Here is a 16,152-nt window from a genome sequence, read left to right on the forward strand (position 1 = left end):
TACAGACGTTCAAATTTCTTGGAATGGACCTTTTTGTTTTTTTTAAGTACAGGCCTATTGGAAGATTGTCCACTATTTATTTTGCCAAGTAAGAGAAAGTAATTTCCAAGGGAGAGTACATTTCCAGTGTCCAAAGAAGGACACTGGGGAAAAACCCTGCCATCTACTGTCATCATCACTCCATAAAACAAGGGACATTTTGACACTGAAACAGTGGAAAGGGCATATTCTCAGAGAAAAGAGCAGCCTCGAAATTGAGTAATCTTGGTTTTAAGAAAAAAGCTACCTTCTAATGTTACTCTTCTTTTCCCACTTCAGCCTTGGCCTGGAGTTGGGGGCCACTTTTCCCAGTCGTCCCATGCCCCCTCTTCATTTTATTTTATTTTTTTATTTTTTGAGACGAAGTTTCGCTCTTGTTGCCCAGGCTGGAATGTAATGGTTCAATCTCGGCTCATTGCAACCTCTGCCTCCTGGGTTCAAGCATTTCTCCTGCCTTAGCCTCCCAAGTAGCTGGGATTACAGGTGTGTGCCACCATGCCCGGCTAATTTTGTATTTTTAGTAGAGATGGGGTTTTACCAGGTTGGTCAGGCTGGTCTCAAACTCCTGATCTCAAGTGATCCACCCGCCTTGGCCTCCCAAAGTGCTGGGATTACAGGCATGAGCCACTGCACCCAGCCTCCTTCTTCATTTTAGAGAGAAGTGAGTTTGGGTTGGGCTCATGAAGAGGTGGGGCCACTGATGGATTTGAGTCGCCGTCAGGTACAGACACCGTTAGAGGCAGTGGCCGCTTGAATGAGAAAGAGTGTGATAGTGAAACAAGAGTGGATGTGGGGCCGGAAGGCCTGGCTGTGCCGCAGATGGCTGACCCTGGGCATATCTCTTCCCCTCTCACGGCCTCAGTGTCCTCAACTCTAAAATGAAGAATCTAAGCCAGATGTGGTAATGTGTGCCTGTAATCCCAGCTACTCAGGAGGCTGAGGTGGGAGGATCACTTGAGCCCAGGAGGTGAAGGCTGCAGTGAGCTGTGATCGTGCCACTGCACACCAGGCTGGGTGACAGAGTGAGACCCTGTCTCTAAAAAAAATAAAATAAAATGAAGAATTTAGACTAGGGCGTGGAGGCCTTTTCCAGGTCTAGCCATCTACAGACCTGTGAGGAGTTAAATATACCTTGCATTTCTAGAACATCCTTATTTAATTCTCTTCAAGTTCTTTCCAAGCCCTTTGATTGAAGTGAGCTGCCTTGATCCTATCTGGGAGTCTGCAGCCAGCAAAGCCGCTCTGCAGGCCCCCTGCCATTGTCAAGTCCATATTTAAGAATGGCAGTGGCCATGGTGCCCAGGCTGAAATTTGCTGTACACATTTGGCAACATAGAGTGCAATGTAACTACACATTACTGATCTAAACCCATCGGACTTATCAGTGGGCTCTGACAGGTACTTGTTGGCTGCCTTCCCAGGCTGGGAAGGTATCCCCGAGCCAGCCAATGCGATGCCCTCCCCTCCCTTTTGATGTTTATGGGAGAGAAGGCTCGGCTGTGCTCAGGAGACTGTCAGCATGAGGCCCAGATGGATACCAGCCTGTGGGAACCAGAAGCCTGGCAGGCTTGGGAAGCAGCAGCTTCCTGGATTCCTGCCCCCACCTTCCCATCCAGCCACTGGAAGTTTCCTAGGCAGCTTCTCCAGCCTCTGACAACCAGCGCCTCTCACCTTTCCTGAAATACCGTCTCCTTTTACAGAATGATTTGCCAGCTGCACACATGTAAAGAGCTTTTCAGAGTGCTTTAAAATCTTTAATGAGCTAATCCTCTCCTCCCTGGGGTGGTTTGTGAGTTGGCTGATTTTGTTGGGGAAGAAACTGAAACCCAAATGTCACGGGGTGACTTGCTCTAGGTCACACCAGGTAAATACCAGATTATGGGCACACAACACATTGTCCCGGCCCTGGCATTACTCTAATTGCGGCCTTTGTCGTGAGGCTTCTGTCATTCATTGATTGCTCATTGTGACACCATAAGTTCCCATAGGGCAGGGACTCTGTGTTTCCTTTGTTCTTCAGAAGGACTTCAGCCAGACCTGCCAGACCTGTCTGTGCAGCTCATGCCTTGTCGAAGACCACCACATAATTCAACCAAGGAGGGCCGCCCTAGGTAGATTATAGATTTTTTTTTTCTTTTTTTTTTTTGAGACAGAGTCCTGCTCTGTCTCCCAGACTGGAATGCAGTCGTGCGATCACAGGTCACTGCAGACTTGAACTCCTGGGCTTAAGCAATCCTCCCGTCTCAGCCTCCAGAGTAGCTGGGACTAAAGGTGTGCCCCACCACGCCTGGCTATTTTTTTTTTTTTTACTTTTTGTAGAGACTTGGGTCTCACCATGTTGCCCAGGCTGGTCTCAAATTCCTGCCCTCAAGCGATCCTCCCACCATAGCCTCCCGAATGTGTGGAGATTACAGTCGTGAGCCACTGTGCCCAGCCAGTAGCTTTTGGCTTTTAGATCAGGAGTGGGCAAATCACAGACAGTGGGCTATATCCAGCCTTCCTCCTGTTTTAGCCACGGGCTAATAATAGTTGTACATTTTTAAACGGTTGAAAAAAACTCAAAAGAAGAATTTTTGACATGTGAAAATTATACACATTCAAAATTATACAACTCAGATTCTAGTGTCTGTAAATAAAGATTGTATTGGAACACAGCCATGCTTATTCATTGACATATGTCACTGGCTGCTTTACACTACGAGAACAAAGTTGAGTAGTTGTGACAGACTGCGTAGTCCCCAAAGCCTAAAATGTTTAGTTATGGGTTAAATTGCAGCCTCTCACCTTAATTTATATGTCGAAGTACTAACCTCTGGTACCTCAGAATATGACTTTATTTGGAAATAATGTCTTTGCAAATGCAATTAGTTAAGATGAGGTACGGGAATAGGGTGGGCTCCTAAACCAATGTGACCAGTGTCCTTATTAAAAGGAGAAACTTGAACACAGACACTCACACAGAGATACCACCTTGTGAAGACAAAGGCAGAGATGAGGGAATGCATCTACAAGCTAAGGGACCCCAAAGATAGCTGACAACCCACCAGAAGCTGGGAGAGAGGCATGGATCAGACTCTGTCACTGCTCTCTCAGGGAACCAACCCTGCCGACACCTTGACCTTGGACTTCTGGCCTCCAGAACTGGGAGACAATAACTTTCTGTTGTTGAAGCCGCCCAGTCTGTGGGACTTTGTTATGCCGGCCCTAGCACACTAATATACTGACTATCTGGCCCTCTGCAGACAGAGCGTGCTGATTCCTGTTGAGCTAAGTATTAAGAAAAATTTAGAAACAGGGCGAAGCGACTCCAGTCCTCACTCAGGACCTAATCTAGATATGCCAGGGCTCAGGGAGTGGCTGTGGCTCCTCAGTTCCTTGCTGGAGAAAGTGCTCATCTCCCTGCCCATCAAAACTCATCCCCACTGTGTCCCAGTCCCTCAGGTCTCTCGGATGACTGACTACACCTAAATTGATGTTAGCCAATGGGGGCTACTAATGGCTGATGATGGCTTGGTAGATTGGCCCAGAGATAGCATCTAGTTTTCTTCCTTTTTTTTTTTTATTATTTTATTTTATTTTTGAGACGGAGTCTCACTCTGTCACCCAGGGTGGAGTGCAGTGGCAAGATCTTGGCTCACTGCAACTTCCACCTCCCGAGTTCAAGCGATTCTCCTGCCTCAGACTCCCGAGGAGCTGGGACTACAGGCACTTGCCACCACACCCGGCTAATTTTTGTATTTTTAGTAGAGATGGGATTTTACCATGTTGGCCAGGCTGGTCTCAAACTCCTGACCTCAAGTGATCTGCCCACCTCCGCCTCCCAAAGTGCTGGGATTACAGGCATGAGCCACCGTGCCCAGCCTTATTTTTTTTATTTTTGAGATAGGGTCTCACTCTGTCACCCAGGCTGGAATGCAGCAGTGCAATCGTGGCTCATTGCGATTTCACCCTCAGGCTTAAGCAATTCTCCTGCCTCAGCCTCCTTAGTAGCTGGGACCACAAGCACATGCCACCACACCTGCCTAATTTTTTTTAGTTTTTCACAGAGATGAGGGTCTCTCTATGTTGCCCAGGCTGGTCTCAAACTCCTAAGCTCAAGGGATCCTCCCACCTCAGCCTCCCAAAGTTCTGGGATTTCAGGCATGAGCCAATGTACCTGGCCTTCTTCCTGTTTTAAATGGCCTATTCCAGAGGCAGGAGTTTTGTGAAATGAGTGTTGTGGCACATGCCCCCTCAGTCCCCTTATCTCACATGGCTTCAGGAAACTGCCTGCTCTGCTCATGAATGGAATTCTTATTCTGAGATGTAAGAATCAAAAGCTTCGGAAGACTGTGAGCCCCACAGCTGCATGCAAAGCTTCTGTGAACTCGGCTGGGACTGACCTGTCCTTTGGAGGAGATCTTAGTGTAGATCCACAGTAAATGTGCAGTGCAGCCATGGGGAAGAAGGTGGAGACGTGGAAAACAGTCATCACGAAACCCAAGATAAGATCACCAGCTCCATATGCTGGTCTGGATCCGAGCACTCAGTGTATTCATTTTCCAGGGCTGCTAGGGCTGCCGTAACAACATGGCTTAAATGCACTTATTCTCTCATAGTTGCGAAGACTAGAAGTCCGAAGTTCAGGAGTTGACAGGGCGATGCTCTCTCCAAAAGTGTAAGGGAAGAATTCTTCTTTGCCTCTTGCAGCTTCTGGTGGCCCAACATTCCTTGGCATGTGGCAACATCATTCCAGTCTCTGCCTCCATCTTCACGTGCCCCTCTTTGTCCTCTCTTAAGGACACCAGTCATCAGATTTAGGGCCACCCTAAATCTGGAATGATTTCCTCTCAAGATCCTTAATGAAGTCCAGGTGTGGTGGCTCACACCTGTAATCCCATCACTTTGGGGAGGTCAAGGCAGGAGGATCACCTGAGGTCAGGAGTTCGAAACTAGCCTGGCCAACATGGTAAAACCCCATCTCTACTAAAAACACAAAATTAGCTGGGCGTGGTGGCACACGCCTGTAATCACAGCTACTTGGGAGGCTGAGGCAGGAGAATCACTTGAACCCGGGAGGTGGAGATTGCAGTGAGCTGAGATCGCACCATTACACTCCAGCCTGGGCAACAAGAGTGAAACTCCGTCTCAAAAAAAAAATAAAAATAAAAATAAAAAAGATCTCTAATGAACCACATCCACAAAGACCTTCTTTCCAGGCTGGGCATGGTGGTGGCTCGGCATGGAGCTCATGACTGTAATGCCAGCACTTTGGGAGGCCGAGGCAAGAGGATCTCTTGAGGCCAGGAGATCAAGACCAGCCTGGGAAACATAGTGAGACCCTGTCTTTACAAAAAATTTAAAAATTAGCCAGGTGCGGTGGTGCATGCCTGTAGTCCCAGCTACTTGGGAGGCTGAGGTGGGACGATCACTTGAGTCCAAGCGTTCAAGGCTGCAGTGAGCTGTGATTGCACCACTGCCCTCCAGACTGGGCAATAGGCCAAGTCTCTTAAAAATAAAAAATAAAAAGGACCCTATTTCCAAATAAGATCACATTCTGAGGTTCCAGGTGGAACCTCATGAATTTGCAGGGACACTGTTCAATCCAGTACAATCAGTATGCTTTAAAGTAAGAGGCTGGGCGCAGTGCCTCATGCCTGTAATCCCAGCACTTTGGGAGGCTGAGGTGGGCAGATCACCTGAGGTCAGAAGTTCAAGAACAGCCTGGCAAACATGGTGAAACCTCATCTCTACTAAAAATACAAAAATTAGCTGGGCGTGGTGGCAGCACTTGTAATCTCAGCTACTCAGGAGGCTGAGGCAGGAGAATCACTTGGCCCCGGGAGGTGGAGGTTGCAGTGAGCTGAGATTGCGCCACTGCACTCCAGGCTGGACAACAAAACAAGACTGCATCTCAAAAAAAAAAAAAAAAAAAAAAAAGAAAGTGAGAGAATCCCCAACCATACTTGCTGCAGTCAATGGGGAATTGTTTGGCTCCTGTAACTGGGAAGCTGAAGTGTGACTCTTCAGGTTTCAGGCACACAGCAGGAAGCAGGGGTTCAAATATGTCTTCAGGAATCCGTCTCTTTTTCTTTATCTCTCGGCTCTGCATTCCTCTGGTGTCGGCTTCTTTCAGGCAGCCTCGTCCGGTATGGTAGTAAGAATGGTCCTTGGCAGCTCCAGGTTCTCACTGTCCTGACAGTCAATCTCATTAAAGACAGTATCTTTTTCTTGATTTTCCAGGAAGAATCCCAAGAGGAATTCCATCTGGCTTGAGTGGCAGACCAATCCTTGAGCAAATGGTAGTGCAAGAGCTAGAGAGCTGTAATTGGCTGGGCCTGCCTGGGTCATATGCCCATCTGTGGAATCAGAGTGGGATCAGCCTCCCTGAATTCTCGCGATGGGGCTGAGGATTCCTCCTAGAGATGCAGGACATAGAAGACCCAAGATGGGCATTATCAGGCAGCATGATAACCACACAGCTCTAGCTCAGAGGCAAACATGTCCCCAGCTCTGAAAATAACCCTTCCAATTAAAGTGAGTGTTTAAGGCAGATGACAATTAACTGTTTCTCCTACTCCTGTTTTCATTTCTTTCTGGTGAATAGTAACATTGAATTGGATATAGAATTTAAAGAGCTTTCCCTTGGCCCATGTTTTGGGAAGTGCCTAGAGAGAAGCAGATCCGGGTTCCTCTGCTCAGAATTTATCCTGTGCTCTCACGGTTGCTAATTGTTACTGTTCTGTCAGACCCCAAAAGTGGGGCATCGTTATTCAGGGCCAGTCGGCCAGGCAGGAAGGCAGGTACAGGATGCTGCTCTGAACCTGTAAAGTGTCTGCCACTCTCCAGCTAATGAACACAGGCTTGTAAAAGAGTTGGGACTCTGCTGGCATCCTTAATGGGACAGTGGCTAACAGCTAAGTCCTAAAGCTGTGCTTATCTACAAGCAGTCCTTAGAAACCAGGAGAGCAGTAACCACGGGACCCTGAGCACGTGTAGGTAGAGTCTCTCATTTCTTCACTCAGCAAGCATGTTTTGAGAACATTTATGCCAAGCTGTGTGTTAGGCATCAGGGATACAAAAGACAAAAGAAATTCGGACTGTGGAAGGTCCACTTTTTACTGGGGACTGTAGTCAGTGTACTGGAAAGAGAGATGTGTAGGGAGATAGGAGAATACAAGAGGGACATAGCCAGGAAATGCCTCTTGGAAGAGGAGGGAAGAATGCACGTATGCCGTAGATCAAGGACCTGGTTTTGGAATCAGAGTGACTCAACCTAGAAATGCTTTTTGGTCATAAATAACAGAAAACTCAATTCAAACTGACTTTGGAAAATAAAGTCAGTTTATTTTCTCATATAAGTTAAAGTCCAAAGAAAGGGTGGTTTGATTTAAAAAAAAAAAAAAAATGTTCACTGTCAGCCTGGCATGGTGGCTCACACTTGTAATCCCAGCACTTTGGGAGGCCAAGGTGGGCAGATCACCTGAGGTCAGAAGTTTGGAACCAGGTTGGCCAATATGGTGAAACCCCATCTCTACTAAAAATACAAAAATTAGCCGGACATGGTGGCAGGTGCCTGTAATCCCAAGTACTTGGGAGGCTGAGGCACGAGAATCACTTGAACCCGGGAGGCAGAGGTTGCAGTGAGCTGGGATCGCACCACTGCACTCCAGCCTGGAGACAGAGAATGACTCCATCTCAAAAAAAAAAAAAAAATTTAAAAAAATTAAAGTTCTCTGTCTTCAGGACTGGGGTTCTATTTCTCTGCCCACTGTGGGTCAGCTTCTTTCTTAGGTTGGCTTCCCTCAATGAATCAAAAGGGCTGCAGTGGATCCAGCCTGACATCCACACACCAAACTGTCCAGGTGACCCCGCATTTCAAGCAAAGTTGCTGAGATCCACTCTGTTGGATGGACTTAGTCAGAAGCCTGCTCCTGGTCCAGTTACCATGTCCAGGGGCATGGAATGTACTGACCATCTCAGCCTCAGTCACAGCTGTACCCCTGGAGCTGGGGTAGCATCAGCTGTTTGGAATAGGGAAACGAACGCAGCCACTGTAGATCTGCTGTACACAGGAAGCGGATGCCTGGCTAGGCCTGGTGAGGCCTCATGCATGATATCATCACTCATCAATACACAGGAGCATTGGCTGGAAGAAGCTCCTGATTCTTCAGTGAAAAGTGTCGTGACCAAGAGGTCAGAAGAGGTTCCCAGCTTTTGAAAACCAAGAGGCAAAAACCTGTTCTTCAAGGGAAAAAAAAATCTTATCAGTCTTCATCATACCTTAGCTTCTGAAATACATGAAACCAGAGCCTCTCTTGGCTTGGCCAGATGCCTCGTCTTGTCTGAGAGGCGGACAGTAGCGTTATCACTCAGGGTAAAATAGCTTATGGTATTCGGCAGTGACAACCCCCAGTCCTCAATGGCTTAACGCAAGTCCACTGGGAGTCCAGGTGCATTTTCAGGACAGTGGCCCTTTACATAATGACTGCAGGATCCAAGCAGAAGATGTTACCACCATCCTATAACTTGTACTCTCTGGAACAATACAGCCCCGCCCTCCCCAAATCAAAACCGCAGGAAGAGCCCGCCAGAGAGACAAACACTGGAAGTTAGATGCCTCCAGCTGGCAGTGACACTCAGAACTTTTGCTCTCATTTCTTTAGCCAAAGCTAGTTCCATGACCAAGCCTAACATTAAGGTGAGTGCAGACCGGGCGCGGTGGCTCACGCCTGTAATCCCAGCACTTTGGGAGGCCGAGGCGGGCGGATCACGAGGTCAGGAGATAGAGACCACGGTGAAACCCCGTCTCTACTAAAAATACAAAAAAATTAGCCGGGCGTGGTGGCGGACGCCTGTAGTCCCAGCTACTCGGGAGGCTGAGGCAGGAGAATGGCGTGAGCCCGGGAGGCGGAGCTTGCAGTGAGCCGAGATTGCGCCACTGCACTCCAGCCTGGGCGACAGAGCGAGACTCTGTCTCAAAAAAATAAAAAAAGATGAGTGCAGTCCATGCCTGGAAATAGAGGAGAACTGGCTATTGGAGAACACTCGTAATGCCTGTTCCAGTGGAATTCCTGGGCTCCTCGAGCAAGAGCAGAGAACTGTGCCAGGTGCCGCGCCTGCCCCCTGCACTGGAACCAGCCTTCTGTGATTCCGGCTGCCACACGCAGGAGCTCGTTTCCAGGCTGGGAGGAGACTGGCAATGGAAAGATTAACCGCTCCCTGAGTTCCACATGGGGATCAGTACTTTCAATAGTACTTTGTGAGTTCAGCCTCAAAGTAAATGGTTAATTCATCTTGTATCAACAGCACTGTGATTCATAATGTAAACTTGGAGAATCCTTGATGTTTCAGGCCCACATTCCTTTTATTTTGGCTCTGCATTCTTTTAAAGCCACAGTGTGCTCACTTAATAGAATGCAGCATGCAAATGCACAAGTTTTTGCCTGGAGGCAATTTAGCCTGGCTGTTTCAATGGATGTCTTCTTTCAAGTGTATATTCTTTCTTAAATTATTTACTGGGTAAACACACTTTGCATTTTCAAAAGGGAGATTAAGACGGCTTGCTGCAGACCTAGTTCAGCATAAAGCCCTCCCCTTGCCCAAAGTTAGGAGGAAGTTACTTTGGGCTTCTCCCCAAGTTCCTTCGCCGCCATCTCACTAGCTGGGAACCCCTTGGCCTAGCTGGTTTTTCTGATTGTCTCCGAACTCTGCATTCCTTTCTGCTTTGCCTACAGCAATACAGGCCGGCAGCCCCTGGCTGCGATTGCAACTAAGCTTCCTCACAGATGGGGCCCACCAATGCCAGCCTGTATTTTCCCCTTCCAAACTGGCTCAGTCCCATCCACCCAGATGCCCTGACAGTTCACTTTTCTGGTCCTGAGGGGTATCACATTTGCACAACTCCTTTGAGGTCCAAGGTTGGGTGGATGGCCCAGCCAGTCAAGCTTGCTTAGAAGCTCTCTCTAGTCCATCTCTTTCCCCATCCCCTTCTACTCTTCCTCCCAAATGTCTGCCAGCATTTGGTTTGAAAGCAAATGCCCTTTCCTGCTGACGCCCCGCCCCCACCCAGCACAAAGGAGTTCCTTCTAGCTTCAGGGGGAAGACCAAGTAGTGCTGAGAAGGCGTGATGGTAGGAAGTTTCATCTTTGGCGGGGCTTGCTTCAACTTTGAACTTTAACCTTTTCCATACAGACTTCCTGAGATTTTCCTGCAAATTAATTGCACAGACTTCTTCTCCATTCTCCTTTGAATGGAAGATTACAGTTACCAGAGACTGCATTCTTTCACGATCACTCTTTGGGCAGTTCTCTTTTGAGTACCTGTGTGCCAGCGACTGTGCCATGTGCTGGGGTGGTAGAGGTGAATTCCACATGGTCCCAGTCCACACAGGTTGGGCCCTTGGAAGCAACAGAGCGGGCGGGGGAGGGGAAGCCACCAGGCCCTGTGGGTGCACCAAGGAGGGGGTGAAGCCCAATTAGGAAGGCTAGGGAAGAGCTGAGGATTTAGGGATTCCTGTGTATTCATATTTCTTACCATGCCTCAGATTGAACAAGTAACACCCACAGTTAATCCTTTCTAAATTAGCATCATGGATGCCTTGGGGCCCTCAACCCACAAATAAAATGGTTGTCAACCAAGCTGTACAAGAGACACACTACTGTAGATTACTTAAGGCAGAATTTTAAAGAGTTTTCATGCTTTTAATCTGTTTCACTGCTGAGTTTCAATTTTGCTGATTTCCTTTGCAAGTCTGATGCGGGTGACTGTGGTAAATAGAGATTTTGACAGTGACTTGGGCAAATGGGATGTGTAGGGACCATTCTGAAGGCTTCTGTCCCTTCCAGAGAAAAGGGGGAAAAATCAATTTGGGTTTTAAACAGAGCCACCAAGTAGCACCTATCAGTATTCATAATTAGCCTCACTATAATAAGCCATGAAGTCCTGTTTTTATTTATTTATTTGGGGGACAGAGAATCTTCCTGCCTCTTGAGTAAGTATGGCCTGTTAAGTCTGAATTAGCTGTCATCACAGAAGAATTAATGTCGGAGTGCAGACTTTCTAGTGGGGAAGGGAAGAACTAAACGAGACAGATCTTAGCCGAGCCTTGAGTGATAAATGAGGACCAAGTGGACCATTCATCTCCTGCGAGGAGAGTGGACAGAGGCACTAAGGCAGTTTTGCGGAAGACGTGTCAGCAAATGTGATCATTTTGTTACCTGTCAGGAGGAGAGAGAGCTCGTCCTTTTAGGGGGCCACAAGGGAGTGGGTTGGTCTGATAAGACAGTTTCCATTCGACCGTTTAGGTTTGGAGAAGAAGGGGATGGGTGAGGAGGAATCTGACTAAAACTACAACCTGATGTCATCCTTCCAGGAAATAAACTCATCTAGGAAGTAGAAAAGGCTGCAAATACCCTGCAAAGATTTTTTTGTGTGTGAAGATACAAAGTAGGGGTGTGGGGTCTCTGTTCCGTGGGGAGCCCAGCTTCATCTCCCCAGCTCCTCCCCATGGAAGACCCATGTCCAGTGTTTGGTGACTGGAGTAGGGCAGCAGGCCTTTTACTGCTTGGTATTTGGAGGAGGGTTGGATGGGGTTTGCCGTGGGGTTTTAAGCTGGACAGATAGCTGGCTAGACTGCCAGCCAACTCATGTCTCTATTTCCGTGCAGCTCTGTGAGAGCGAGCGTGGGCACGGCTGTTTGACCTAGGTTCCCTTTGAAACTCTCAACAAAGCATTCTGATGTTCGACCTCCTTTCTCCGAATGAGGTAACAAATTATGAAACAACCTCATCAGAAGCTCTCTGCAGGCATCTGGGAGCGTGTGTCTCCACTCTGGTCCCCCTTCTGAGTTGCTGGTTCCCCATCAGCGTGCAGCCCAGCCAGAACCCAGGGAGGTAGAATCCCTGGAGGTAAAGGCCCAGCAACAGACGCACAACAGGCAACTTGAGTACATTGTATATTTCTCATTTCCATCTTTTTTGCTATGGAGCAAATGTAACGTTTCCTCCTAGCGTAACGGAGCGTGAGCCACACTGACAGATGACGGTTTCACAGCCTAAGCTGCACATTTGACACTTGTTTCCTAATCCCATCCTTTTCTTCCTTAGTCTCTGTTTTACTTTTCCCCAGGTATTTTTGTGCAGGTAAGTACATTACTGACATGTGTTTCCTTGGAGTCTTTTACTTTAACAGGAAACACTGCAAAAAATGAGGCTTGTCTCGCCTTTTAAATTAAAAAGAGAAGCTCGCAAGGGGCCCTTGATCACTTAAAGAGGCTACATGATTTTCTGAGCCTAGAAAGCCATTTGATTCGCCTTAGCTTTGCAGTAAGCATTTCTCGGAGGGCAGCGTGACAATCGTGTGGAGTCTTTCGTTTCCTCGTGGATCGTTTGTAGAACCAGAAAGCTGCGTGATGTCTCTTTTGCACGCGCGCGCGCGCACACACACACACACACACACGCTCCCCACCCCCACCTGCAAAGCTGCCGTTTGATTAGCCAACCTGGCCTCGGACGGCGTTTGTGGGAAGGCCTTCCACTTATCTGTGTGTGTTTTTTCTCCTTTGCTGTCTCCTAGAATCATCCAGAACCGCATCCTGCTCGTCATCCTAGGGATCATCGTGGTCATCACCATCCTGATGGCGATCACTTTTTCTGTCAGAAGACACTGATGTATCTGCTCTCCCTTGATAAACAGCAACAACAGCTTGTTCTGAGTAATTAAGACAAAATGGTCACATGAATCATTCTGTTGCGCTGACAGGCCCCGGGTGACCCTCTCTCTCCCTCACCGCCGTTGGGCTGAAGTGCAAAGAGTGTAAAAATATTTTCTATTCCTGTTTGCATGTGGGTTGGTTTCCTTTTCGAGGTTTGTCTTCACCAAGATTCGTTTTTTAGAGGGGAAGGTGAATGTTTATTTACCTTTTTGCTAATGTCATCAACTAGCCAAAATAGCCCCAGTGACACTCCTAGCCCTCTGGACATGTCAAGGGCCGTGGTTTGGGAGAGGACATGATGAGTCAGTCACGAGAGCTTCTGTTTGTCACCCGCCTCTTGTTGCTGAAAAGCTCTTCTGTGATGTCTGAGGATTAAAATGCAGCAAAAAGCAGGGGATGGAGTCAGTGACCCAGTCCAGCAAGCCAGCCCTGTTCCTACACAGGCCTCATGAATATAGTCATCAACCTGCCTGAGTGCTTTCATTGTAAAGGTCGGTATTTAATGTCGGTTGTACAGGAAATTGACTTAGCACTTTCCCTGTTTTTCTATTGCATAATTTTTTTTTTAAACCCAAAAATATTTTTTTTGCTGAGCCTGCCCAGTATTCACTGTTCACAACTTTGATTACTGGCTACAAGAAATATTTTCTTGCCTTCCCCAAATCCCATACTCCCCAGAATCTGCTGGCAAAGTGAGCCCTGGTACGGGATTTAATTGTGACCTCGTCTTCCCTGACCTGTGTAAGCATCTCTGTATCCTTTCGGTTTTGATATCTGCACTGCCAAAAGCAGTCCTCATACATACAAAAGGTCTGACAAGGTTCTCTCCACATACATTCCAGTATGTAAAGAGACCATGAATATTTCAGTAAGAGCAAGAACATGACTCCATCAGTGTGAAATTTCAAATGTGATTATAAATATGGGAGAGTCCTATAGGAGGGTCCACCAGAGATAAACTTCACGGAAAACGTTCCCTAACCTCCTTTAAAAGAATAGAGGATGGCAGATTGTTACAAAAGGAACGGCTTGGGTTTTTAACTAACAAATGTTAGCAAGCCTTTCCTGAATTCACTGTGTATTCAAACTTCTAATATGCTTTGTGATTTTTTTCTTTCATTTCTTTCTGTCTGAGGTAACCAGGAATTGCGTTCAAAATGAGCTCATTTGTGATCAGGCTTAAAAGTTGCCCAAGCTGAGGTCGTTTCCCCCCAGTCACAAAGCAGAATGTTTTTCTCAAGACTTCATAGGCACTTACTGGTCCATACTATCTTTGGAATATAATTAGAAGCTTTGAATCCTTGAAAAGCAAACCTGTTCTCTTCATCAAAAATGCTAACCACCTGTGCCCGTGGATCAAGATCACCTGGATGTAGTGCTTGATATTTTTCCCAACTCAGAAGAAAACCATTATGGTTTAGAGAGGAAATGCAGAATGGCAGAATCCACCAGAGAAATTGCACTTATCGAAACAGGCCAAGGCCTGCATGTGTTCAGATAAATCATTTAGTATTGTGTAAATAAAGCTGCAGCCTTTACTTCGGAGGGATGGTGTGGGATTTTGGCCGAGGGAAGCAGGACAGAGAAGGAGCAGAAAGCTATGCTAATTTTCCTGTCAGCTTAAGGGATCCGTCTCAGCAAGAATCTTGTATTCTGATAACGGAATGCTGTACATGCTGACCACATCTAAGAACCATTAAAAAGCAAGGAAACAAACAAACAACCCTTTTCTCATTCCGACACACGAATAGTCATCGAGTATGACACCAGCCCCTCTGGTGGCTTCCTTCAAAACTGTTGATCTTAGCTAAAGTGTATAACCAGTTACCAGCTGCACTTCACACGGCCATCCCGTCCACAATGCAGCAGACTCTTCCCAAGGCCACCTAGCAAGCAAGGTTGATTGGATCATCTAAACTGGCCGCCTCCTGAATATTTCACTGAATCCTGGCGTTCATGTTGAAGTAGATAAAATGAGAAAGGAGGAGGGCATTGCTCACCTCTCAATAGCTGTTTTCGTTCAAGTTCTATGTCTTTATCAGCTCTTGCCTGTGATTTTACCCCAATTCAACCTTGGGAGTGGGAAGAATATGAACAGATAACCCTTGGCCTAACAGCTCCATCAAACCTCCTTGAGAGCAACCACCTAGGCCAGGCTAGTGAGTGCTTTGTGAGGAAGCTGGTCAGAAGGTTCCCTCAACTCCTTCCTGGTCCTCCTGGACACTGCAGAAAAGACTTAGGGGATCCCCAGCAGAGGCCAATTGCTCTCCTTCCTTCCCTGCCCCACCAGGAAAGGAATAACGTCCACAAACTTGAAGCAGATAGTGAAGTAGATCTGTGAGAGGTTCTAGGTACTTAGTGTGTAGACTTTGACGAATATTTCTCAAGTTGGGAGCCCTTGTTAAAAATGATGTTTAAGGGAGTGGTTGGGGGGAAGATGAAGGCATGGAGGAGGAAGAGGAGAAGGAAGCCCTTGCCATGTAAAATTCATGCAGACTAAACAGTTTCCCTGACAGAATAAATAAAGTGGATGCTACCCCACTCCAGAATCAAAAGCAATTTAATTAAAGTCTCTTAACTTGTAAAGAGTTTTAAATGATCCATGTTGAAGGCGAATGCCTGCAAATGCAGTGGGCCTGACGTCAGCTGCCGGGCCTGGGCTGGGAGGCCATTTGCTATTCTGTTTAAGGCAGGCTGGATTGTCTTATTTTGGAACCAGCTTGGTGGGGGGTTTGCTTTGCTACTGCTTCTGAGCCCTGAGCTTCAAAGGCTGAAATTAATGGTGAACAAAATTGTGCGGCTCTGGCCATCCCATGCGGGGCAAGCCCATTGAGGGTTATCATTAAGTAAAGAAATAAAGAGGGGGAAAAAAGCCTGCCTGTTCCAAAAACCTCATCAGATAATGACCTCAGTGATTGGGTTTTCATTACCAAACAGCATCCAGAGATTATCAACCCATAGAAGAAGGGAGGGGGAAAAAAAAGAAAGAAAGGAAAAGCAACTGTCTTTCTCTCCCTCTCTTTCTCCTTTTTTTTTTGCACATCTTTTCTTTAAAACTGTCAGATCATTTCAGTATTTCAAATCCGAGGAAAACAGCCTGCCTGCTGCTGTATTTGAAGTTGTAATGGTGTCAAAAAGTCACGACTGACTGACAGCCGTCAGTCCCAGAGGGGCTCATTAAATCATAAAAACTTGACAAGGAAATAATTGCGCATTGCCAGCAACTTGGCGCCTGTTTAGACGTTTTTATTTTCTTTCATTATTAGTCCCCACCATTACGTTCATTAACAAATTGCATTAAACAACTGTTAAGGGCTAATGATTTGTTTATCACTTTTTTTTATTATTATTATTTAAACATTAGCTGTGTCATGTGGTACCCCAGCAGCCTCTTGCCATCATCTGACTGAATATTTTTC

At 46.9% G+C, this 16,152-nt stretch overlaps 1 protein-coding gene across 9 annotated transcripts in view; it reads left to right on the plus strand.

Moving 5' to 3' along the window:
• The window catches only part of VTI1A (vesicle transport through interaction with t-SNAREs 1A), a 441,715-nt gene that overhangs the window by 356,464 nt on the left and 69,099 nt on the right, over positions 1-16,152 (plus strand). For 3 of the 9 annotated variants that reach the window (XM_009459248.4, XM_003951758.6, XM_054659899.2), the window contains one exon: positions 12,595-15,319. The exons of 4 other annotated variants lie outside the window; for them this stretch is intronic. Coding sequence is in view for 3 of the 5 variants with exons in the window: in XM_003951758.6 (XP_003951807.1) it covers positions 12,595-12,688 (94 nt within the window). In the remaining 2 variants the exon portion in view is untranslated. Of the gene's footprint in view, positions 1-12,594; positions 16,053-16,152 lie in introns of those variants that run through there. 2 more of the 9 variants (XM_001147118.8, XM_063781195.1) reach the window with 1 other exon arrangement.

Source organism: Pan troglodytes, chromosome 8 (assembly GCF_028858775.2).
Source record: "Pan troglodytes isolate AG18354 chromosome 8, NHGRI_mPanTro3-v2.0_pri, whole genome shotgun sequence".
In the NCBI taxonomy this organism is placed as follows: Eukaryota; Metazoa; Chordata; class Mammalia; order Primates; family Hominidae; genus Pan; species Pan troglodytes.